Source organism: Ambystoma mexicanum, chromosome 6p (genome assembly GCF_040938575.1).
Source record: "Ambystoma mexicanum isolate Mex_15411 chromosome 6p, UKY_AmexF1_1, whole genome shotgun sequence".
NCBI classification, from domain to species: domain Eukaryota; kingdom Metazoa; phylum Chordata; class Amphibia; order Caudata; family Ambystomatidae; genus Ambystoma; species Ambystoma mexicanum.
The window spans coordinates 1,522,204,669-1,522,228,573 of NC_090935.1; the positions used below are offsets into that span (position 1 = coordinate 1,522,204,669).

The 23,905-nt window shown below is 44.8% G+C and overlaps 1 protein-coding gene across 1 annotated transcript in view; it reads right to left on the reverse strand.

The window, feature by feature from the left end:
* Positions 1–23,905, reverse strand: part of KCMF1 (potassium channel modulatory factor 1) — a 527,710-nt gene that overhangs the window by 406,295 nt on the left and 97,510 nt on the right. Inside the window, exon 2 of the mRNA XM_069626384.1 lies at positions 648–815. Within this exon, the coding sequence (XP_069482485.1) occupies positions 648–815 (168 nt within the window). The remainder of the gene's footprint in view (positions 1–647; positions 816–23,905) is intronic.

Consider the following 23,905-nt stretch of genomic DNA (forward strand, 5'->3'; position numbering starts at 1 on the left):
CGACGTTGGGGTGGAGAAATGGGTAAATATAACAATATTTAGCAAAAGTATGGCTAAGGCCAGGGACCTCCGCGAAATGCTTCCGACCAGTATGGCGGAAAAAAACAATCTGAGGGTCCTACACGCGTGAGGGATCATGGGTACAGTGGACGTCACACTAGGGATAGTATTACTGGCACGCCCTGGGTCAACGCCCATTTTCGAGTTTCGAAAAACGAACTGTAATACTCTGCAGCTTCCACTAGATGTCGGCCTATGCACAGCATGTGATCTAAGCAGATTCCACAAGCCTCAGAAATGTTTATATAACTGAGCAGTAAGTGTATTTGGATGCCTGCGTTTACTGTTTCAGTGTGCTGCTCTACAGCTCACATTACTCCCTTCTAAGATCAGCCTGGCTGCTCAGCCACTCTACCGACTTGTGTAGTTCCGGCCTATATTAAGAGTTGGGTCCCTAATAGCAAGAGATAAGCCAGTTGGCCTTTAGAAAAACGTACCCAACTGTTAGCCAGCATTGGAAATAAATGAAGGACTGGTAATAGAAGATCACCCCATACATATGAAAATGCAATTTTTAACCGGTCTAGTGCAACCAGATTTCATGTCTAAAACACTGAATTTATTAAAACATGCATGATAAAACTCACCAAAATCTACCCTCGTTAATATGCACTGCATTGGATGGTCCGTGGTATGCCTTGTTGTTGTTGCACCACTCTCGTAGCAAGAAGCACACAGATCGTAATCGTAGCAAATTAAACACTTGTATCTGCGACCTCGAAAATTTCCTTTTAAACATGCATCACAGCTAACACCTGCAGCAGAGAGAAAATATATGAAAAGCACACTCCAAATGGTTACTGAAGATGCAATAAAATGAACCAGTATTGGTGATTGTTTGCCCGATTCCAAGGTTGCAGTCTTAGTTGCATACATCTACTTACCTCTGCCACCAAAGCCAAGTTAGGTTTACTGCTTAATGGATCACTTACTCACTATGCACATCAACAAGATACTCCGAGTCACTGAGAGCATATCTGCGAGTACCTTAGCAGGTTAATTTAATTTCAACCCATCAACCCTTGACTAACTGCAGAGGCCATTTTCGTTTGATGTTCAACAAAAATATCCTCTATAATGCTGTGATAAGAGAAAGGAGAATTTTTCCTGTGAAAGAGAACAGTGGGAGGGAGGGCGCCATCTGCCATACAACGCCTTAACTTGGGAATAAGAGGGGATGGGTTTGAGCTGGATGTTATTTAGTGCACATGTGGCTCAGAATCATCCTCTGCGGGTACAGGGAGGTGGGGGCATGAACAAATGAAGTGGCACCCCAAAAGAAGGGAAACAAATAGGGGATGCATTTTCTTGTTTATGGTTTCACAGCAGAATGTGGAGGTAGGGATTTGGTCATCAGTTTTTGTAAGTCTCATGTGGCATTGCTTGGGAATTGGGAGTGGGCAATGGCATGGTCCGTCTGGGTCCTGTGAAAAGTGCAACCAGCAAGAATTAGAGGCGACCCCCATGTTGCATTTCTTTGCCGGCATCAGTCTTTGAATTGCCTGTGCAGGGGCGCATCTGAAGTTTGAGGCGAGAGTTCACAGTGTTGGTGGGTTCGGGCCAGGGGGTTTGGGGTTCCTGGCCACAGATAATTAATTTGTGTAGATTTGCCCTAAAACGGAGTGCGGGGGCGGGGGGGGGACATTGTGTGTCTTAGGTGTTCTGTTATTTGTAGATGCAGGTGTTTTTGCAGGGCAATTGAGTATATTGACAATTTGTACATTTGTATTTGTAGTGCAAGTGTGTTTAATTATTTTTCTTTTCCGTTTGTACGACAGTCTTACATTTTGCATGCTGATTCACATTTGACATCTTTGTTTTTCCTTTTCAGAGGAGTAACATGTTTACATACTCGTTCTTTGAATTTTTCTGCGTTTTCCCATTTGTTTCCCTCCCCAAAAGCATTCTTTTGTACTTTCAATTGTTTTGGTGTGTGTTTTTTCATAGTGTGATCTCCCTTCGGTAACTTGAGGGGCATATGTAATTCTGTGGGATTTTGAATGAAGGGAAGTCAGAAATACCGGGGTACATTGCAAATGAAGCATTGAATAACAAAGTTACTCACCGTGGGGACTACCTTACTCCAAGGTCCATAGTCCCCTTTCCTCCATACTTTTGGGACATTCCGTCCTGCGGGAATGGACGGGGAACTTTTTGAAGCATCAAAACAGGTTTGTCCTTTTACTGTTAAACGGGGCCACCACGCATGGCTGTAGCCCCGCCGAGTAATCGCCATTCAGTCCTTTTCTATCACCAAAGTCGAAGCACAATTTAGCAAAATAGAGGAAACATTTTGGAGTGGATGGCGTGCGGGTGTATGGAGGAAAGGGCACTATGGACTAGGAGTAACGTAGTAACTTTGTTATACTTCTACGTCCTGTACCCTTTCCTCCATACTTTTGGGAGATTCCAAAGCATTGACCTGTGAAATGGGTGGATGGAAAGAGTTTACAGAAAAAGGTTTTTTAGCATTGCCTGGCCAAACTGGACATCAGCCCAAGAACTGGGATCAAGGCAATAGTGCGTACAGAAAGCCGAAGGTGAGGACCACGTAGCTGTTTTGGCAATGGTCTCCCATGGAACATATTTCCATTACACTAGATGCACGTGGATGCCTTTTGGAGCTTTCAGGCCTTGTACCGTATAAACTTCTGAGCTACACAAAGCAATCCAACGTGAGATGGAAGTTTTGGAGGCAGGGGTTCCTTTTGGGTTCCCAAAGGTTACTAAGAGTTGAGAAGAGCCTCTCTCGCTTGTTCTCTGTAAGTAAAACTTCTGTGCCCTCCTAACGTCCCACGTTGGACTATTTCGACATTTGAAACTAGGTTTGGAAAGAAGACCGGCAAGGAACTTGATTGAAACAATCATTGGAAGGAAGGATGATGTGTGTGGAAAACCACCTTGTCTTTATGAAAAAACAAGAAAGGATGCTCCGTAGAGATCTTGCAGCTCACTTATTCTTCTGGCCGATGTAACCGCTACCAAGAAGGCAACTTTCCAGGTGTGGTACTGGAGTAATACAGTGGCCAGTGGCTCAAAGGGTTTGTGACAAAGCAGTGAGGACCATATTGAGATCCCATTTAGGATGAGGTGTTTTGACGAGAGGAAAAAGAAGCAGCCCAGCGAAATGTCTCCACGACAGGATTTGTCAGGGTGAAAGAGCAATTATCCATGCTAAGGTCGGCCCCAATGGCAGACAAATAAGTTCTGCATGACAAAACTACGCTAAGGATTTGAACTCAGGAACCATGCGGCTTAGCTGAACATGCTGCTAAGCTGAAGGATTGTGGGGAGGAATGCCACATCTGTTGATTGTTCTTGTGCATATGATTGGGGATCTGCAGCAACCTCGTCGGAGCGCATATGGACAGGTGCTGAAGTTCTGAGAACCAGAACCTGGCTGGCCACCAAGTAGACATGAGCAGCAGAGTGCAATTATTGGCTCTCCTGAGTTTCCAGAGTGATCGATGAATCAATGGCAGAGGATGTAAGGCATAAACTAGCATGTTGTCCCCACGGAATCTCAAGAGCATCCCCCAAGGAAGATACACTGAGTCCGTCCCTGGATACATAGCACAGAGGTTTTTTGTTGGCCAACGTCACAAACCGGTCCACAGTCTGAGTGCCCCACTGCGAAAAAAGGTGGACAAGAATATTCTCGTTTATCTCCCGTTCGTGGTTCGCTACAGACCTAAGGCTTTGGGAATCCGCTGTAATATCCTGGAAGGTGCACTGCTTCTAGCAAGATTTTGTTCTGCACTGCCCATTCCCAAATCTGGATGGCTAGATGGGCAACCGGGGGGGAGCTCTGGTGCCTTCCTGTTTGTTCATAATAGAACATAGCAACCAAATTGTCTGCGTATTCTCACTACCTTGCTGACAATGGAAGGCCGAAAAAGCTTTCAACGCCAAAAACATTGCTAAGAGCTTGAGGTAATTGATATGAGACATCCTGTCCTGAAGTGTCCATAGGTCGAAAACCTCCAGATGATTAAACGTAGCCCCTGAGCCCAGAAGGGAGGAGTCTGTCATTATTGTGACTTGCAGTGAAGGCTCCTGAAAGCAGACTTCCACTGAGAGGTTGGAAGGAGTTGACCACCATTGGAGATCCGCCACCATAGATGATGGGATTGCTATCATTTGGGAGTCTGAAGCTTGAGATCAATCCCTCAGAAGCGCTAGTTGTGTGCACCTCATTTTTAGCATCGCCAAAGGAAGAGCCAGAAGACAGGATGCCATGCTGTCCAGGAGCCTTTGAAACCACCAAGCTGGCCTGTGGGATGAGCTGAGAAACAGTCAGCAAGTGACTGACAAGTGCGCAATCCTGTCCTCCGTTAGAAATATTTTGGCTTTGATGGTGTCCCAGCGAAAACCCAAGAAAATCAGGTTCAGAGAAATCATCATTGATGACTTTCGCCAGTTTACCGAAAGCCCAAGTCGGAACAGTAGTTGGAGAAGGGACTGAAGATTGTTCTCTGCAGTCTGTGTACATGGACTCCGAAGCAGCCAATCGTCCAAATATGGATAGACGTGGATACCTTGGAGCTGCACGCCAACATTTTTGTAAAGACCTGTGAGCTGAACTGAGACCAAAGGGGAGGACTTGATATTGGAAATGTTCCATCCCTACCGAGAAGCAAAGGAATTTGTGGTGTTGTGGCCATATGAGGATATAAATGTAACCAGCCTGGAGATCCACCATGCGGAGCCAATCACCTTTTCAAAGAGAGGACCTGTCTTGGTTGGCCGTGATCATCTTGAACTTCTCTTGGGGAAAGGAAAGGTTGAAGTTGGACAGGTCTAGGTTAGTGTGCAGACCAGCCTGGTTGGGATTAGGCACTGAGCCCCTGGAGAAGCCGCCGGCTGATCTGAGTTTAATACGGCTTCCCGCGCACTCAGACCTGACATAAGACCACATTTCGAAAACAAAAACACTCTGCCACAACTTGTCTGAGTTTGAGGCCAAAAGCTTTGACAATAATGTAGAACTGCAACCTGAGAATATCACAGGCCTACCTGAGCTGGGACAGTGTAGAGCAGGCGCTCTCGGAGACCCGTCGGCTGCAGGAGGATCTACGAACCAGGCAGGGCGAGCTGTTGCTGTCGGTGCCGAGGGAACCGAAAACGAAGCCAAACGGACAGCGAGCCGGCCTTGTGATTTATGTGGCAGCACCCAGTCCGCAAAGGACCTGCAAGTGGATGTGGAGCCAACCGATGTCTCAGCGACACCCTGTGATTCTTACAGCATGAAATCGCAGAAACCTGTAGACGCAGGTAATGACAGTGGGAGCGCGGGTGTGAATTTCCCCCTGTATGCAACAATAACATCAGAACACAGGGAGACAGAGGTGTAGAGAATAGATATCCGAATCTGTGCGGCCCCATATAGGACTGTCCCCTTTTACTTGCGGCGCAGAGGGTAAGCGGCAGAGATCGCTACACAAGGGAATCCGCCTATTAGGTGTCAGCTCTTATGGGTGGTGCTAGTGCAACGCTTCCTTACGCCATTGCAAGGTGAAAAGACGCCTGATAACAGGGTCAGGAAGTAAAGTGGTGTACTTTGGGCGCTGGCAGGATATACTCGGTCCTATCAATTTGGTTACTGCTCTCTCTGCTGACGACCAGTTACTTGTGCACTACACAACGACTGTCTCTGGGGAGGCTGTGCACAGCAACAGGAAAGAGAACGATGGAGCTAGAAACTTCAGTGTGGTACTCTGGGCAACTCTGCAGCATATACAAACCTGCCACATGCAACGTATTACACAGCGTTTACTGCTGCTTACAACGCTTTGAGTAGTAATGACTTTGCTAGGAATCAGTCAAAGTCCAAGGGCTGGCCTTCCCGGTAGCGAAAAAGCAGACTATGAGGGAGGGGGCAACCAAAAGAAACAAAATACGCTGGATGCTTTTACCAGACAGCCCAATCCTTCTCCCTTGGACAGGACTGCTGAACCACAGGCCGGGAGGCCACTTGTGAACATTCTACTGAACCACTAAGCCTCAAACAAGTACTGGACAATATGCAAGCCGGCTTTGTCTCTAAGAATGATAAACTGGATGGTATCACGTCCAATATAAACAAAACACTCTCAATGGCAAAATGGAAAGTGAGTAACCGGATGACGGAGGCAGAAGCGTGGATCGGGACAGCGAAAGATGACGAACACTTTAAAAATTCCAAAATGTCAAGAGTCACCACTGATTTGAAAAGAGTCTTGATAAAATGCGACTATCTAGAGTCATGCTCACGGAGAAGTAACATTTGCATAATCTGACAGCCAGAAGATTTTGGCAGAGGCCCCATGGAAGGGAGCATTGAGAATCTTCTCAAAGCTCTATTCGACAAGCAAATCTTTTCTTCAATGTTCGTGGTGGAGAGAGCCCATAGAACACCACTGGTGCACCCTAAGCCTGGTGCTCCCCCAGGGCAATAAATGCAAATGACTTCTTTATAGAGACTGCGACACAGCATTGCGCCTTGCCAGGGAAAAGGGCACTGCGCCTAGATAACGCCGTAATTCACCTATACTCATACTTCTCCTTAGCTGTCCAACAAGAACGAAGATCATTTGTAGCTGTGAAGCGAATGCTCTAAGAAAGAGCCATTTCCTATGCCATGCTGTACCAGGAACGCCTATGGATCATATCGGGGGGAAAGCAATATTCTTCACTCTCCTGGAGGAAGCAGTGAACTTCATCGAAGCCAATATACTGACTGATTTTCTCCAACACTGCAGAGGAAGGAAGAGGAAAGACAACTCGATCTCCATTATGCACAGCCCGAGGAGACACTTCTGATTTGTTGTTTGTGGTGGGAGCAGCCCCATTAATCACTTTAGGTTAATTTCCTTGCTCATGTTGTACAGTACTTGGTTCTGGTAACATGGTCATGAAGAAGAACTAGCGTGTCTCCCTGATTTGGACCCATTACCAAGGGAATTGAATGCCTGCATAGTAGACTACTGGCGGCTCCCGGTGGACCTGTGACTTAAAAGGGAGCCCCCCCCCCCCCCATGCAAGGTTGCAGGGTATTGGTTTATTAGTGTTATATTACACAAGTCGGGGATGTGTACAAGGATTTGGGGGATTGAGACAGTGGGGAGGATGATATTCATGGCCCTAATTGGGAGGGTGATGTGAACAAATTGGAGGGGGGGGGGCGGATAAAATGTTCAGCGGCATACATGCAGACAATCATAGGTACATGCGGGACACAACAGTAGCGGAGCGACACTTGCACAGATGCTTGGTATACTTTAACCATTTAGGCCACTCGAGACTATTAAAGTGCTCAATTGGAACATAAGAGGGCTAGAGCACTACACCAAGGTAAGGAGAATTGCAGTTAGAACCGCCACCAGGTACAGATCCTGTTTTTGCAAGAGACATGCAGTTGTACTATCCGTGCACTTGTACTATCAGTTATATGATATGATACGTATTTCTCACATTCTGATTTGCTTCAAGGACCTGTAGCAATGTATTGTATTTTCCCTTGTTTCCCTCCCTCCCTGAAGCGCTTTGAAACACATTGTGCATAGGCGCTATACAAATAAACAATCAATCAGTGGGAGCGTGCAACACTAGCTTTAACTACTTGGGGCCCATATAGGTACTACACTGCATACTCTACGCAGTCCAGAGGTGTAAGAAAACGGCTTTTACACAGTTACATACACATATAGTCCCGCAAGATAGATATATCAGTGTACACGACAAACTGCTCAACAGAGAAGTGCTATTAGTGAATACTTACGGGCCTAACGTTGATTACCCTAGATTTTATAATACAATAGTGGATTTGATGCTGCCTTATATGCCCACTGCAGTAATCTTATGGTGTGGGGGCGATATGAACACCATTTTAGACTTGACCCTAGATTGTGCGGTCTCCAGAACTAGGCCACTGTCGAAAGCTACAAACTGCATTCTCAATATACTTGAAAGACTACACTTGCAGGACATATGGCACATATGATCGTTAATAAGGGTGCCTGTACATCAACCGGTTCTTCAGGCAAAACAGATATATAAATCAAAACAATTAAACCGTGATGGTGTGGCTGGATTAGCACATTACTCGTACAATTATCAAAAAATATTTTTTCATTAAGTACAATCACTATTCAAAATCACGTAAGATAGACCATATCATATAGCCAATCTAAACACATTACCCAGAAAGCAAAAAATACCAAACAACTCTTCCATTGATCATCCAGAATCACACCAACAAATGTCCACTTTCACACTCCCACAGAGTAGCGAGAACGACGGTCAAACCTCAGAGACCCCCTCCTCACGAAACACACATTTTACACAATTAATGGAATAACACAGATAAATTCTCAGTTTATACACAAGTCCACAGATAATTCATATAGACTTTTCTCGTCTACATATGTTTCGGTCACTATAGCCATCAATGGTGGGCGCACAATTTTATTGGACCTTCTTCAGGACAGATCCCAGGAGTGATTATCGCTGCACTCCCGCCTTTCTTGTGTCGATGGAAGATAAAGTCACCCTTCCAGTGGTGTATGGCTCCCTCCACTGTCGACACAGTGAGGGTAGTAAAGGTACAACAGAAATTAATGCCAAATGCTCGAGAGTACTGGATTCCTCAGTCTGCTCGGACTATTCCTGGTGTCAAGATGTCACCTCTTATGTCCAAATGGTATCTCTTCTGTTCGGAGGGATGCGTCCTCCCCAGTTATCCCAAATGTGGCTATATGGGATTGCAGCAAAAGGTATGCCGGTGTGTCAATCACGTCTAGTGGGTCATTCCTCATGATTGCAAGGCTTTCCGGACCTGGAAATTTTAGCTTGGCGGGCTGCCGCAATATACTAGCCAGCTTATACAGGGAAATACTGACAACTACCCCAGAGGACTGAACCCCTCACTGGAAAAATGGAGCAGTGAGTTCCATTCAGTAATATCAGATAAGCAGTGGAACGCAATGTGCAAGCTTACCACCGAGGTATCTATGAATATGCGCTTAACAGATTCAATACAAAATATTACATACGCTACACGCCTCTTCAAGGTCAAAAAATTGACAAGGCTTATGCCTGGTTTGGGGCACGGGAGAGGTGGGTACCTTACCCATTTTGTGGAGTTGTCTGGAATTGACAATACTGGGAGTCAGTTTATGTAGCATTAACTGACATGGCAGGCAGACCGAGATCTGCGTCCCCATCATATGTGTAATATTCTTTAGAGTGCAAGCCTTCAATTGCGATATACTGGTGCACATACCCATCTTTGGCAACACCTTTTTTCCCTGCCATAATGAGTAAATATTGTCATCAGGGACTGCATCGTTTGCTGCATTTCAGTGACAACTCTGCAGCATTACCTAGAAAGGACCCAATTGTGATAGGCTCTTCATAATTTGCCCATTTCTGGAAAACTTTGCAGGACGTTTTTCTGAGGTTTATGTTCCTGGCAGCTTATATCAATTTATGAGTCTTTGGTCTCATTCAAGGGCCATCTTCTGTTCAATTAGTACATAACCAGCAGAAGAGTGCACTATGGAATCATGTTGTGTGAAAGTACCACTGGGTGTGCATGCAGCATGAGAGTGTACACTGGACAAGATTCCACCATAAACCCTCCTGGCTGGGGTCAGGGAGAAGATTGTGTGGGATCTTTTCTCCTCTTTATTCCATGAGGGTCCCCATTTGTATGTGGACAATAACTACACTGGAATACCACTGTTCAAGGAATTGTACAGTGTGGGCACACTGGCATGTGGAACAGTTCCCAGTAACTGCAAAGGCTGTCCCAAGCAACTTGTCTGTAAGAAGCTGGTCAAGCGGGCATGTGAAGCCTTGCAGTGTGAGGAACTGTAGGTTTTTAAATTCTGCAACAGAAGGTATGTCCAAATGCGGAGTACTATTCATGAAGAGAGCACGACTCTCGTTGCTATGTAGAGACATGCTCAGCAAGTGTCAAAGCCCAAGTGTATGCTAGGCTACAATCGATTTATGGGGGTGTTGACAGAACCGACCAATTACTTGAACCACACCATCCAGCACCAAAATCATGCAGGTGGTACAAGAAATTGGCAGTCCACATTATGCATGTAGCTACTCGCAATGCATATGTTGTTGATCATGCTGCTGCTCCAGACCACAAAATGCCTTTCCATCAGTTTGAAGATGTATTTGCAAATGCCCTGGTTTGTGTAGTACACGCAGCAAGTTCCTTTGAGACAGTGGAGGCTGTTGCCAGATTAAGTGAACGGAACTTGGTAAATCTAATCTCCCCCCACAGCAAACAAGACACAGCCCTACAGAAAATGTAGTCTGCACCATGCAAGGAAGCAGGAAGGACACTCTGTTTTACTGTCCCTAGTGTTCTTCCAAGCCAGCTCTCTGTCAAAACCCTTGCTTTGCTTCATACAAAGGAAAAGTATTGGGAGATCAAGTGATTTTGCACAAGTGTTTTCCACATTGCCATTCTTGCAACAAACAATTCTAATAATTTTGGATGCAAGGATTTGCTTCTTCCATAGCATTACATAACCAGGTACCGCTGTGTCTTGGATTCTCAACCGAGGCTTTTACTGAAAACTATGCATCTTCCTCATTCCAGCGAGTGGAATTTCTCCACTGCCGGAAAGCTGGAGCACCAGCGACTTCTCCCAGCCCACCTGTGTTGGCTCACACTTTCCTCGGCTGCCTTGATCCTTCCCAGACCACTCACATCTTTCTTCCAAGATCTGTCCTGGGCCAGGGTTGTGGGTTTGTACGGCTCATCAGCTTCAAATGGGGAGTATGGTCAGTTTTGGTAAATTCCTCGATTGTCTCGCCCTTCCAGGTTTGGTTCCAGACTGAGGAATTTCAATTTCAGCTCCCTCATCTCATGGTCAAGGAGTTCTGTGGCTGCAGTTACCCAGCAGTCTCCTGCCTCCGATTTCTGTACGTCTTTATCCCGTCGGCAGCCTTTGCAACGGGCCTGAACAATCCCACTTCTCACAGCACTTTTAACGGTTGGATTCAATAACTCTCACAATCCAAAGTATGGTTCAAGAGATTTTTTTATACAAGTGACCAGGGTTGATATTGGTTAGGCTGCAGTGGCAAAACTGTTAAGCTTCCCTCTCTTTCCGATGCTCATGTGCGCTTCCTCCACCATAGCTCAGGAATTCCTATACCCCAGTGTGGTTTCCACTAGAGATCAGTACACCCTTCTGCTTCCAGCAGTTTGGCTATTGAGGAGGGCCTAAAGGCAGAAGTCTTCTCTATCTTACTCCCATTAGGCCTTCCCAGGTGTTGTCCATCCTTGGGTTTCTACCCCCCCTCCCAGTCTACTTTCAAATGAGTTCAGATTGTGCTAGCAACAGGTACCCTGTTCCTTTCTATCCCTCCCCATTCCCAGATCTCATCTCCCCTGATCCTCCCTCCTACTCCACTTCCCCTACTCTCACTCTTTACTGCTCTGTTCAAATGCTTTTTCTTTCCTCTTTTACCCACTCACCAACTGTCATGACTGTGCAACTGGAACACCAATTGGCACCCATTGTGGACTATTCAATCACCACCATAATCCTCCACGAACAATAACCATTCACATTGTTGTCTTTGCTTTCCGTTTGCAAGACTTTGGTGCATCCTTATTTCATTACACAAACTACATCTACCATAATGCACCTTCTGGCAGTTTTCATTACCCGCCATGCCTATGCAGCAGTCTTGTAACTATAATCCCCAGAAGCCCTAAAGAACAGTGCTGCTTTCACTTTCTCAGGTGCAGTAAGGAAGGAGGCAGATGACCTTTAAGTGCAGTGCCCCAGGTGCTGCCAAGAGCCAGCCTTAGGGCAGGCCTCTTGCATGTAGTTCACAGCCAGCCCCTTGTGCTGTGATCCTTGGATTTCTGCAGCGTCCTTTTGTTGACATTTTCAGAGCCTGTTCCTGTTCCAGCTCCCTGTGCTACTGGCCCTGCAGCTCTACTTCCCCCCCACCCCGATTACAGTTCTCTGTTCCCTGTCTGGAAGCCCCTTTCTTTCTTTCCATCACCAATTCTCTTTCCGTTTTCTGTGCCCATAGTCTGTTACCTGGCGATAGCTTCCTAGATTCCAGTCCTCGGTTTGCTCGTTATTCGTCTGCAGTCCTGCCCTAGTTACTCCAGTTCAGATTTAAGTGTGTTACCAGTCTGCAGTTCAGTCCTAGTTATCCTAGTCCAGAGTTTTCTTGTTCATGGTCTGTAGTACAGTTTACTGTTCCTTCATTCTGATTCATAAAGTTTGAGAGAGTAGATGGGCGTTTTAGTGTGGAAGAGAAGAAGATCTTTTTCTAATGTTGAGGAGATGAAATCAGACCACAGTGGCAGATTTGGAGATATTAACCACTAGATGGCACCATGGCCAACAGGGACCTTGACGTGAACAAGCCGCGCCAAAACATTTTCTGCCAAATGGCTTGTGCCAGAATGTCTGGACACGGATGACATTCTTAGGGCTGGGAACCATACGGGCCGCGAGACATCAGTGGTAGTGGTAGACTAGTACCTTGTAGCTTAACGAGTTGGCACCCGGGGCAAATGACGTCATCAATATATCGACGCCATTGTTTGATATTGTCTTTCAGTCTGCAGCAGCCCGCCAGACCACAAGCATCGCACGCTTGAAATCTGAAGATTTCCGACTAAATAGCACCGAATTGGAAGCGCCTCCGGCACTACTCAACCGGTACTTTTGGCTCTAATTATTAATTCACTACACGCCCACTATATTTATATCGGGCGCCTAAGAATTGTTCAGCTCACACCCATAGGAGCCACCCATATTCTATCTGCAGTGTATACAGTCTGCACCAGACTTCATGCTGTCACAAATGACATTCCTTTCAGATTGCATTTTTGGCGACTTCTCATAACCTAGCACACCACACAGAACCCGTTGCAGTTTTTCTCGACACACACAGGTGATAACACTATGACACCTTCCTTTTCCTTGCCCTTCCAGCACAGAATGATGTTTCTGGCAGGATTCAATATTGTGAACTGAATCCAGCCACTCTTCCACCTTACCAGGCTACCCCCAGTGCGACCTGTCCGGCCCGACCTTCAAGGAGTGCCCGCCCTACAGCGAGATTTTCTTCAAGGTTGTCTGTGGTGAGTTAGGCATGTCTTCCAACCACTCCAGACACGTTTTTTACAGTTGCATTTTCTTGCATTTACGAAATTTACTTCTAGACCTGCCCACCTACTAAATTTAGGCTCTTCACGAAATCGAACACTCGATTCAGTACATAATTAACATTGTTTGCTACGATTATGACCCAGTTATGTCCAGAAAGAATTAGGGTCTTGACATACAAGGATATTTATATTGATTTTTTCTTTTCTTCCTTTGTTTTTTTATCTTTATTCTCTTGCTACAGGGGCCTTCTATTTGCCCTGATGAAGGCGGTTCATGTAGAACAGAATGTGTCCCTCAGAAGTTTTTCCTAATGGGACAACTCTCCCGCCGAAACGTGTACCATGTGCAAGGGGGCTGTATTGATTTACATGTTAGACCAATATCTATTGAACAGACATTCACAGGCCAGCAATTGGACTTTATAAACTGACCGAGTTCCCCCTGTCACGTTGGCACCTGCAAGATGAGATGCTTCCATGAATAGAAGCAACTCCAGGACCTAGATACTTACAGGTCCCACAAACTTTTTTGACTCATACATGCACCACACATGGAGCATGACCTAAATCTAGAACCATTAGCTGTCTAGATCATCGAAATTTATTTTCGCATATTGTCTTCAGATGTTATTCTGATATTCTCAAATATTCTAGTTAGTTATTCATTGTCTAGATTACTGAAATTTGTCTCTGACACATTGTTTCTTTAAATGTACTTCCTTGATGTTGTTTTTTTCTTTGACTTAAACCTTCTATGTTTACAACCCTTACAAATTTGTATTTTATATATTGTTTCTAAATGTGTTCCTTTGAGTTTGATTTCAATACAAACTTTTTACATTCACAACTTTTGACACGTGTGAGTCTCCTTATTCGATCTTTCTTCTTTCTGGACATACTCTTGGGTTACGAACCTAGGGATTCATTCCCTTAGCAAAATCCAATCAGGCTCCCCGATTTCCATTTTTGTTTCACTCACTGACAAGAATTGGGTAGTAGCCTTGATGGTAGTAGTTCTACTTTCTTTTGTTTTTCTAATCTGATTTTAAAGCATTTGCAAGGCATGTCAAATCTGCTAACACGCATGGGCCTTTTTACATTACAAGGGATATCACTAAAACACCTAGTTATGTTTTATCGAAACAGAACCAAAAGTACCCTATATAAGACCACATTACATACTCATTCAGAAACACTGACACAGTCTTAGCATGCGCTATTGAGATAGCTGCTCTAGAAGCTACACCAGGGTCACATCCAGACTTAGCAAGATCAAGGGCGTGCGGGGGGGGGTAGACTTGTATTCTATATCCTCAAAGTTCTGCTGGGTATATGTGATGCTGGAAATGCATTGGACGGACAGGACCTCCATGTCTTTGTACTGTATTCCTTTTTCATGCGTGTTCTGTGTTTTCTGCACAGAGTCCATGTGGGAATCCTGGCAGTGCAGCTCTTCCTCTTTTTGGTTTGGTGTACAGACCCTTGGGATACCCTTATGGCACCCATGGGTGGGGGTACAATCCTGTACCCCTAGTGTATGTTTTTGGGTACCTGTGTATGGCCCACTGAGCACAGCATGGGTTTGTGGCAGTATCATCCATTTAGGGATACCCAAGCCCTGCCATTGGAATCAGATGATTCCTGATAGGAGACAAGATGGCCCCTATGGCCTCTTGCTTTATATTGCCTGTTACCTTGTTTTCCCAAAGTCCTTGGAAGCCCCGACTCTGTCCATTCCCCTGACTGGCTGTTGGGTGGGTGGAAGTTTCATATATGGAATTGCGGGGCAGTCAAGGCCAGACTGGTTGGAGCCTTCCCAGTGACTACGCTGTGGGTACGCCATTGGGGTGGGACCTGGGTGAATGGAGTGTTTGACTAATATGCTTTCCATGTTATGGGTGTCTGGTTTCTGGTGTGCGACACAATGAATGAGACCGCCCTGCCCGAAACTAGTATGAATGCCGTGTGGAGTACTGAATAGCTGGATGCTTGTCCCAATCCACATTCCTTGTTGCGAGTGTCTGGATGGAGAAGAATGGCCTAAATGCACTGTGAGCCTGATTGGCTGCCTGCATGAATGCCCCACTGAATGATTGCCTGTTGAGCTTGGGCCCAGCAGTGTGACAGACAGAAGAGTATATCTGGGGACCTCTCACTTACTAGAATTGTTCAGAAGCTGAAGTCGAAACTTGATGCTTATCCTTGAAGCCCAGCTGGAAGAAGGTTTTGCTGCTGCTTTCCTCAATGCAATCTGAAAGCTGTCGTGTCTCCAAGAACTGACCCAAGAAAGAACCTGGCTAGGAGCCCTCTCCCCGAGCTATGAGGGAACATCGTGCACCAGCTAACCTTCACAAAGGCTCCGTGGAAGTCAGTCCCCGAAAGGCTGCCGATCGGAGACAGGGACCGCCAAGGAATCTGAAGTGAAGCACCAGGACGTCGAGCCCATCGACAACCGCCACCGTCGACCGAGGTTCAGGAGACCTCTGTAACCTCATCAAGCAGAGCCGCAACGCTACATTGCCCAACACATTTGAATCAAGGACTGCCTTGCTCATCACCGTCGACCGCTTTGTCCCGCCGGAGAAAGTCTAGGTTGCCGACGAACCAAGGAGAATCCACCAGTGGGTTTCCCGCCACCTGAAGTCCTCAAAGATGCCGATGAAGATCCAGAAGCCAGCCGTGGTCGAGTTCCGATCGCTGTTGCCAACAGCCGACAACCCAACACCCTTGCTAGGCTTTCGTTATTCATTGATCTGCGTTGCGGCAACAAACTATCATCGTCAAGGTGCATTGCATGCCTCATATTCGCCTGACGTCCATGACCGATCGTCGATGAGCACCGCAAGGACCGAAAGCAGCTGGCTCGACAACATTGTTCACCCCTTTCTTTGAGGAATCTCGACGATCCGTGGCTCCTGCCTTAAAGGGAGTTCACTCAAGAAGGATTGTTCGACGACCCATCGACAAACTCTGCTAAACCAGGGACATTTGGGTAGTACAACACTTAAAATGGAACCAAGACTATATTAAACAATATATGGACTGGGCTTGTCAATATACTTTATTTACAGGTTGCCCAGGTGGGAGGAGCGGGGGGGGGGGTCTCCTCACCCAGAACTGTGCCATCGCAGGGGCCCAGTATTCTGCCAATTGTTTAACCAACTTGTTTTCCTCCCAAGTCTATTGTTGATACCTTTTGCTATTGATTTGTATGCCATTTGAAACGGTCAGCAGTTGATGCATTTTTATGGAATCAAAAGTAATTGTGGTACCACATAGAGACTGCATATTTTTATCATTTTATTATTGCCTGAGCACAAAGTGTGTTATTGTGAATATAACTTGAACCTTATTTATAAACAACTGTGTTATCACTAACATTGTGTGGACATTCCTTGGTGGGGGCTTGGGGACTTCACTGTGCTTAAGAACCAGCCTGAATCACCTCCTGGGAGCTTAAGCCATGATTGCTCGCCCAACGTTACCATTCAGAGAATCTTGGCTGGGGTGCTCTGTGCTTCTACTCTGCCATATAGAGGGCAGGAGTACAGATAACCCGCCTCTAGACTTTACAGTATACGCCCAGCAAAGCAAGATGTGAAATGTGGTAGTACTCCAATAAATTGAAGCTGTATTTTCTCAAATCCTTAAAAAGCATAAACTGATCGCTGGGTTTCAGTATCTAGCTAGCTATACTTTGAGTTAATAGACATGCCAGTATTTTCCCCAGAATGCTGGTTAATGTTAGGATTGTTGAACACTCAAGGAGGAACCGCAGCGATACGTTTAGGATAAGCAGGCTTTCCCTAAAACTGCAGTGCGAGTTCCTTAGTTTACATATTCTATCTATGAGAAATGCACTTGCACCATTGTGAAGGGTGACAAAATATTTACCTTTTGTATTTTTAAATGGTGCACGTCAATACAGGCATACTTCATATTTGATGCAATGCTACCACCCAAAGGCCAGCAATGCACAGTGAAACCTTTATTACCCATTTACTGCAGGAAACGTCAAATACGTTTCAAACATCCCCATACTCTCCAGCAAGGTGGAGTACAAGACAAATGGTACTCTCCCTTCGTAAAACCTCCTCGGCAATGCGAGCATACTAGAAACTTTTGCAAGCCCCAATTAACCATACATGATATCCTAACACCTTACACTAAATAAACAAAAAAGAAATACCCACAGGCGTCCACCACAGGCCTAGCAGATTTTAGATTGTAGTCTAACATATGTTGTGCTCTTCCCTATGGATGACATACTCCCAAGCATCGCTGCTAACACCACAGGTTTCGCATCAGCCTGTCCCACTAATGCAGCCCGCCCCCCCCCCCCTTTTTTTTTTTACAGAGCCAAGCACAGTTAAGCCACCAATAGTGGCAGACGGGCGCTATACAAAACCACTTGCATTATACAATACCTATGCAAAAGCCAAAACTTTTGCCTGCGTTTGTACTTGTTGCTAACAGGAGTTAAGTGCAAGGAACATGTGCAAAGACAAACATATGTCCTATTCGTATTAGAACAGGAACAAGTTTACATGCACCATTAACTCATAACATATTAGAAGACTAACACTGGCAGAGACCTATACAACACAAACATTGATATTGCTACAGGAAAAGTAGCTAGAAATCAAGCAATTGACATTTCCCAAGTACTGCCTAAACTATAGCCTTTGTTAGCACGTGTTTTAAACAGGATGTAAGTGCAAGGAGCGGATGCAAGAGCACACATCTTACTTTAATTACAATAGGAACTAATTTACATGCAGTTAATACATAAAACTCTGATGAAAAACCAAAACTGGCAAGTGCTATACAACACAAACTTTGATGTTACTACATGATACTTTACACTGATGAGTTCCTCCATACATATATCCTCATTTATATATCGGTCTCCGATTTGTAAGTAAGAGATATTTTTCAGGATGCGGTTACTTGTTAGTCCAGCTGATATATTGCCATTTATACATATCCATAGAAGACTGATTTGTCTTCCGATTATACCAGAGGGTCAATGTGAGCTGCAATGCGTCCTAGATAGGACTGCCAAGTTTGCATGCCAATTTCATTTCGTCATTATGCTTGTGGTTTAGCGTTAGACTTATGGTGGTGCAGGGAAGATTGCAGGGTACCAACAGAAGTAGAATACTTCACTAGAACTAGAATTCCCACTATCCCAAGATCAGGCCACATGACTCCCCCCGGGTAGAGAAATGGATATTCATGCACTCAGGAATGGAGGTTGGGTTGAGGGGTGGTGGGGGAGTGGTTTTTCCCCCAGAGCATCGAAGGTCTAGGAGATTGGCGAGGTCATGGAAGACAAGATAGTGTTTTGATGGCTAAGTATTACCACCATCACATTAATACACAATATAAGACATTTGTACTGCAATAACTCGACGGTAAAGGCAAGAGGACATGTGTTGAATGCATATTTGACATATCTGCACATTATTCATGCGACTGCATGTTAAGTGTTCATGGGTCGATGGGTTCTGCATGCAATGTATATCAGAGCGCTCAACTGCTGACAGTTACCTAGAGGCTTGCTAGACTGTTTAGAATACCAGTGTCTCTGCTTGTGCTGCAACCCATAGAATACAGTCGGACCTTACGAAAAATGTTGACCAGCTGTCACAGTCATGGGCACAGTAGTCATCGCTGCGCCTGAACACAAAGCATTGCATCCTTTTTATAATGTTTGAAATTAGTCAACTCTACTAGCAACTGAATAGTCATCGAATTTTAATTGCTACTCACATGCAATGTACGGTAATGTTTTTGTAATTTTCATGTTTGCACAGACCAGGGTCTTCCGAAGGGTCTTAATCCACCAAAGCGATTTGAAGCCATAACAATGGCAGTAGGCTTTATACAAATATCAAATAAGATAACATTTGGAGAGATGGGAGACAATCCTGCCACTACTAAAATAGGACCTTGCTAGACTATATTGCTAGGAGACTCATTTTACTACCTAATGAACAAGAAAACACTCATAGATATGGTTCTTTTCTATGTGACTGACCCTAACAGAACATGCAGGATTAAAGGGGTAACATCCCATGGGAAATCACTTTTTCAAGGCAAAGGCAGCCAGGAGAAGGGGAGCAGTGTAATTCAGGTATGCTCGGTATAGGAGAAGAACATTAGTGGGGTCCATGCCACCAAAAGTGCTGGAGCAACCTCCTCTGAATCTCCAGTGCAAAGCAAGGAACCAGATGGACTAAGTGATCAGGGGCAAAGGTAATGGTAGACTCAGAATAACCCATAATGTCGGAAATGGAACACAGCTTGAGAACCACAAAAGGTACAGTAATTAAGACTATTTTCTCCCACCTAGAGAAAGGTAAGGCAGGGCTTGACTTCAAAGGGAGATAAAAAAAACGTGAGGAAGGAAAAAAAGAAAAAGCAAATAATACAAGAAGCAAACCATGGAGCATCATCTACAAGGCTGTCACCCTGAAGTCCCCAACTACCGCAATGAGATACTCTGCATCTACGAGACCTATGAGCCACCAGAGGCAAGTACATGTGCAGACTTTAACTCTGCCAGCGTAAGAAGGAAAATTAAACAGATGACAAGCCTTCACTGTCTACGCCGCAAGACTCTGGAACCTCTTCCCCCATCAAAATCTCACTCGCCCCCTTGCACCTAGAGTTCAGGGTTCAGGCTCAAGGCCCTTCTCTTCAAGGAAGGGCTCCTCCCTAATACCCAGGTCCATACACCGTCCACTGCCCACCATACCAGAGGCTGGATAATGTGAACCCCACAGTTTCCTTCCCAGGTTGCTTGCAGATCCACTTCTAGTAATTGCCCTCCCTCCCCTGTTAGATACCCACTCTTTTGGTTTTCTATTCCCCAACCTTGTTCTTCCCCCAATGATTGTAAAGTGGTGTGGTGCTTCCCTAAGCTAGGTCTGCACTTAATACCCTAATAATAAAACCCTGGAAAAATATCAGAACCACAGGAAAATTCCAGTAACTAAGGAAACTGGATTGACGTCCGTTATTGGTTCAGACGTTTCTAAATTTGAAAATGATCATTTAAGTAACATACCAACGCATAAAAATGTAGAAATATCTACCCCAACACAAGTGGTAGAAAACAATGTAATTCAATGAGTGCCAATTCACCCAGAGGGGAAACTACCAAAAGACAGAGGCACAGTTTGAACTCAGATTTACATACACAACAATATGGTCTTGGCAGCTCAAAACTGGGCCTCACTTTTTATTAATGAAAGGCACGAGGAAGAGTTTATTGCACCTGCATTTTTATTAAGAAGTTGAGGAAAACTTGTGAAGAATATTGGAATGTTCTCAGCACAGTTTATCTATTCAAAAACATGGTCACGACATTGAATGCCCTCCACATGAAATGACAGAGTACTCTATACTAAATCGTAGAAAAACAAGATCCAACAAAGCACAGGCTATCCCTCACATAAGAGGTATAAAGCAGACAATTTTGGACCAAAGAGTCAGAATGCAATCAGCAAGTCCATACAACACACCCCTACTTCATGGGCAAACCAGTTGGCACATTTTGTTCCTGACAACAGTACTCCATATTCATATGCACAGAGTCAGTTCAAAACCCACACAATTCTGGACTTTTGAGAAATATTTATGTATGTAAATACATACCTGTGCTAAACCTCAAGATTTATTTTCCTCGCAGCCATTAGGATAAGAGTTTCAAATACACTCATTCATCGGAGCTACGGGAATAGCCCAAGAGCATTGTCGATCAGAATACAGAGCCTATTAAAGACATTCTATATTGTTGGCAGTATGTGTCTAAGATCTTTTGCACAGAAAAGGTCTCAAAATGTGCACTACCAATTGTTGAGTGATGATTAACTCATATGAAATCATATGCTGTGTGCATGGAGAACACAGAGGGGGGGGGAAGAGGGACTTTATGACTGGCTTTCAGCTTGACATTTGTATCCTTGCAGATAAGGATTTGAACCCCGTTTAGATAAGGTGGCTTTAATCATAAAAACATGTTCATCAAATTGATATCGATTTAAAAAACAAAATCAAAGATGTCACAAAAAGGTTCCATTTTAAGATATCCCTCGTTAGATTAAGAGGGGACTAACCTCAATTTATAGAGAAATATGCACCCCTATAGAAGCCTTGCACACTCAAATAACTTCAGGCCTTACTAGGTTTAACTATTGTTGCTAACATGTACCAAACCATGCAACATTGGAAAAGGGTATTTTATGTATTGGCAAAAGTGGATTATGCGCCATTAGAATGGAAAGCAGAACATATTCTGCAAACCATTTACAATCAAATCAATCTAATAATCTAGATTTGGAAGAAACAGTATTTCCTGGTCAAAATGTACTTCCATACAGTTTGTAATTTTGGCAAGACCAAGCCAATAGTGTATTTGTGTACACAATACCAAAATAGATGTACAGAATACAGCAGAAAGAATAAAAAAACATAAAACCAGGATCCAGCATCCAATAATACAAAACAGCAGACACCCATCCTAGTTCAACTAGAAGCAGCAATACACAAGAATCTTGAATGCTAAAGGGCAAAACACCGAATTGATTCAATGGGCAGCTACATAGGCTGTTCCCAATGTGCAGTAGCATTACTAAACTGAGTTAAAGAGGGTCTGTGATTTTGAAGCAGAAGTAGCAGCACCAGTCAACGCTTGCAGAGTTCTATTAGACAGACAGTACAGCCATTGCAGTCCCCTTATTGCAGTCGTTTGATGGCGAATAAAGGAGCACATTTGCTTTGGATAAAACCAAGCTCACACTTCGATGGCAAATGGGAGGTGATGTATTGTATTGTATTGTATTGCAGTGAACTGCAAGTCAAGCATCCTCCTCATAACCAATCCCACCTAAATAACCTGCCCACCTTCCAGACCAGTCATGTTTATAGTCCTATCGCCAGAAGACCTCCAAAAGGATAAAAATAAACCTCTACCTAGGCCTCCCGGCACATTTATTCCCTTGCCTGCCAAACAATACATCCTTTCAAAATAGTAGGACGTTTTACTTCAAAGTGATGTTTACCACCATACTTCTGGTAGCGTGTGATCAGACAGTGGGTGGGGAATTCTCATTCCAGTCTATCAGCCAAGGGGCGTGGGGTCCTCCAGTCCATGATTACATCCGCTTTCTGACAACTGTCCATTGTTTATTACAGTTTAGGCTGGATGGATCCGTTCGACTCCGGCCCACGTCCTTGCTCCAGTAAGTAACCCCAGAGGGGAAGCTTACTGTCTAACCGCTACTCATGTCCTTGGACCAGCATTGGCTTGGGCACCCGGGGGGCTGGGCGGAGGGCTTGGGGGGTAAGATCGAGTCAAGTCCCCTCTGCGAGTAATGCCTTGTTATCGCAGTTCATACCACTGGAGTCCTTAATCCATCCTACAACAGAACCCCCCCCCCTGTCCCCACTCATAGTTTCCCTCTAGTGTTCAAGCACGTATGTTTATTTTTAAAGGAATGTGCTCCCACAGTCGTTACAAAGCATTTGTTGGAAACACTGCAGCATAATTGGCCTCAATTGCTGCTCCAGGAAACGACTACTTTGAAGGATTATGCTTTACTGTGGTACATTGATGGACAAATCAAATATGCGTAACAGTGCGATTGGCACCTGGGTGTGTGGCATGCACAGTGAGGCGCAGTTCCCTTTATCAGCTAGTCATTTGGGGAAGGTTACTCCTGGATCCCCTTGGCTGTGCAGGTGTGCTGTGACTACTGGCATCACCTTTGTGAATAAACATGGCGTAGATGCCACGCCAAAAATTGATGGGAATATTAAAAGGCACCTAACTTGATATGAAAGAATCTTCTGCCTCTTGAAAACCCAAAAATATGAAAGTATGCATTTTCCTTTTCCAGCATTGCCACACAAATTTGCTGTAGGGTAGTCATCCTGAATGTTTGAGCTTTGGCAAAGAGGTTTGCTGGCCTTATGTCTAGTATGGTCCACAATGTGTTGTCCTTTTATGAAACTCGGTTCTATATATTCCATTGTTTTCCTATTCTAACAGCACCTGTTCTACTGCCCCATTGCGTAGGGGTGGATGTGCCCATTGAATAAAGTATTCAACAGTACCTTTGTACAATTTCTTTGGGAGAAATTGAGGGAGCATATCACAAACTGTCTGCAGTACTCATGGTCAGTAGCGCGGATCTCCAGTGGTCGTCTCATTCATGGGCAAACAAGCACACTCTTCACCCTAATGTGGAATGGCGCCAGGTGAGCAGTCACAGTCATAGATCCGCATCCGCTTGATAGTTCTCTTCCATTATCGGCAGTATTGGACAGTAGATAATGGGGTTGATCATCTCTGTTGGCCTTGCACCCAGGTTGTGTGGGCTGCTTAAAAGCTCTAAACCTGTTGGTAAGAGTGCAATGGGGAAAGGCACAGGAAATTGAAAACTAAAGTTGCGGCAATTATGAAAACTCTGCCCACGGCAGGTGAAGTAGTCATAATTCCCTGGATTTTCGTTTTAAGTCTCCCAGGCTCTCCTCCATCATGGAATTACTCTGAATCCCCTCTTCCTCATAAGGAAAGTTAGAGACCTTCCCCTGATTGCGCATTGAGCCTCAGTGGCCTCAACCTTTGTGAAAATCCTCTGGCAGGTGAAACTAAAATTGGTAGTATTAAACATGGCTGAATTT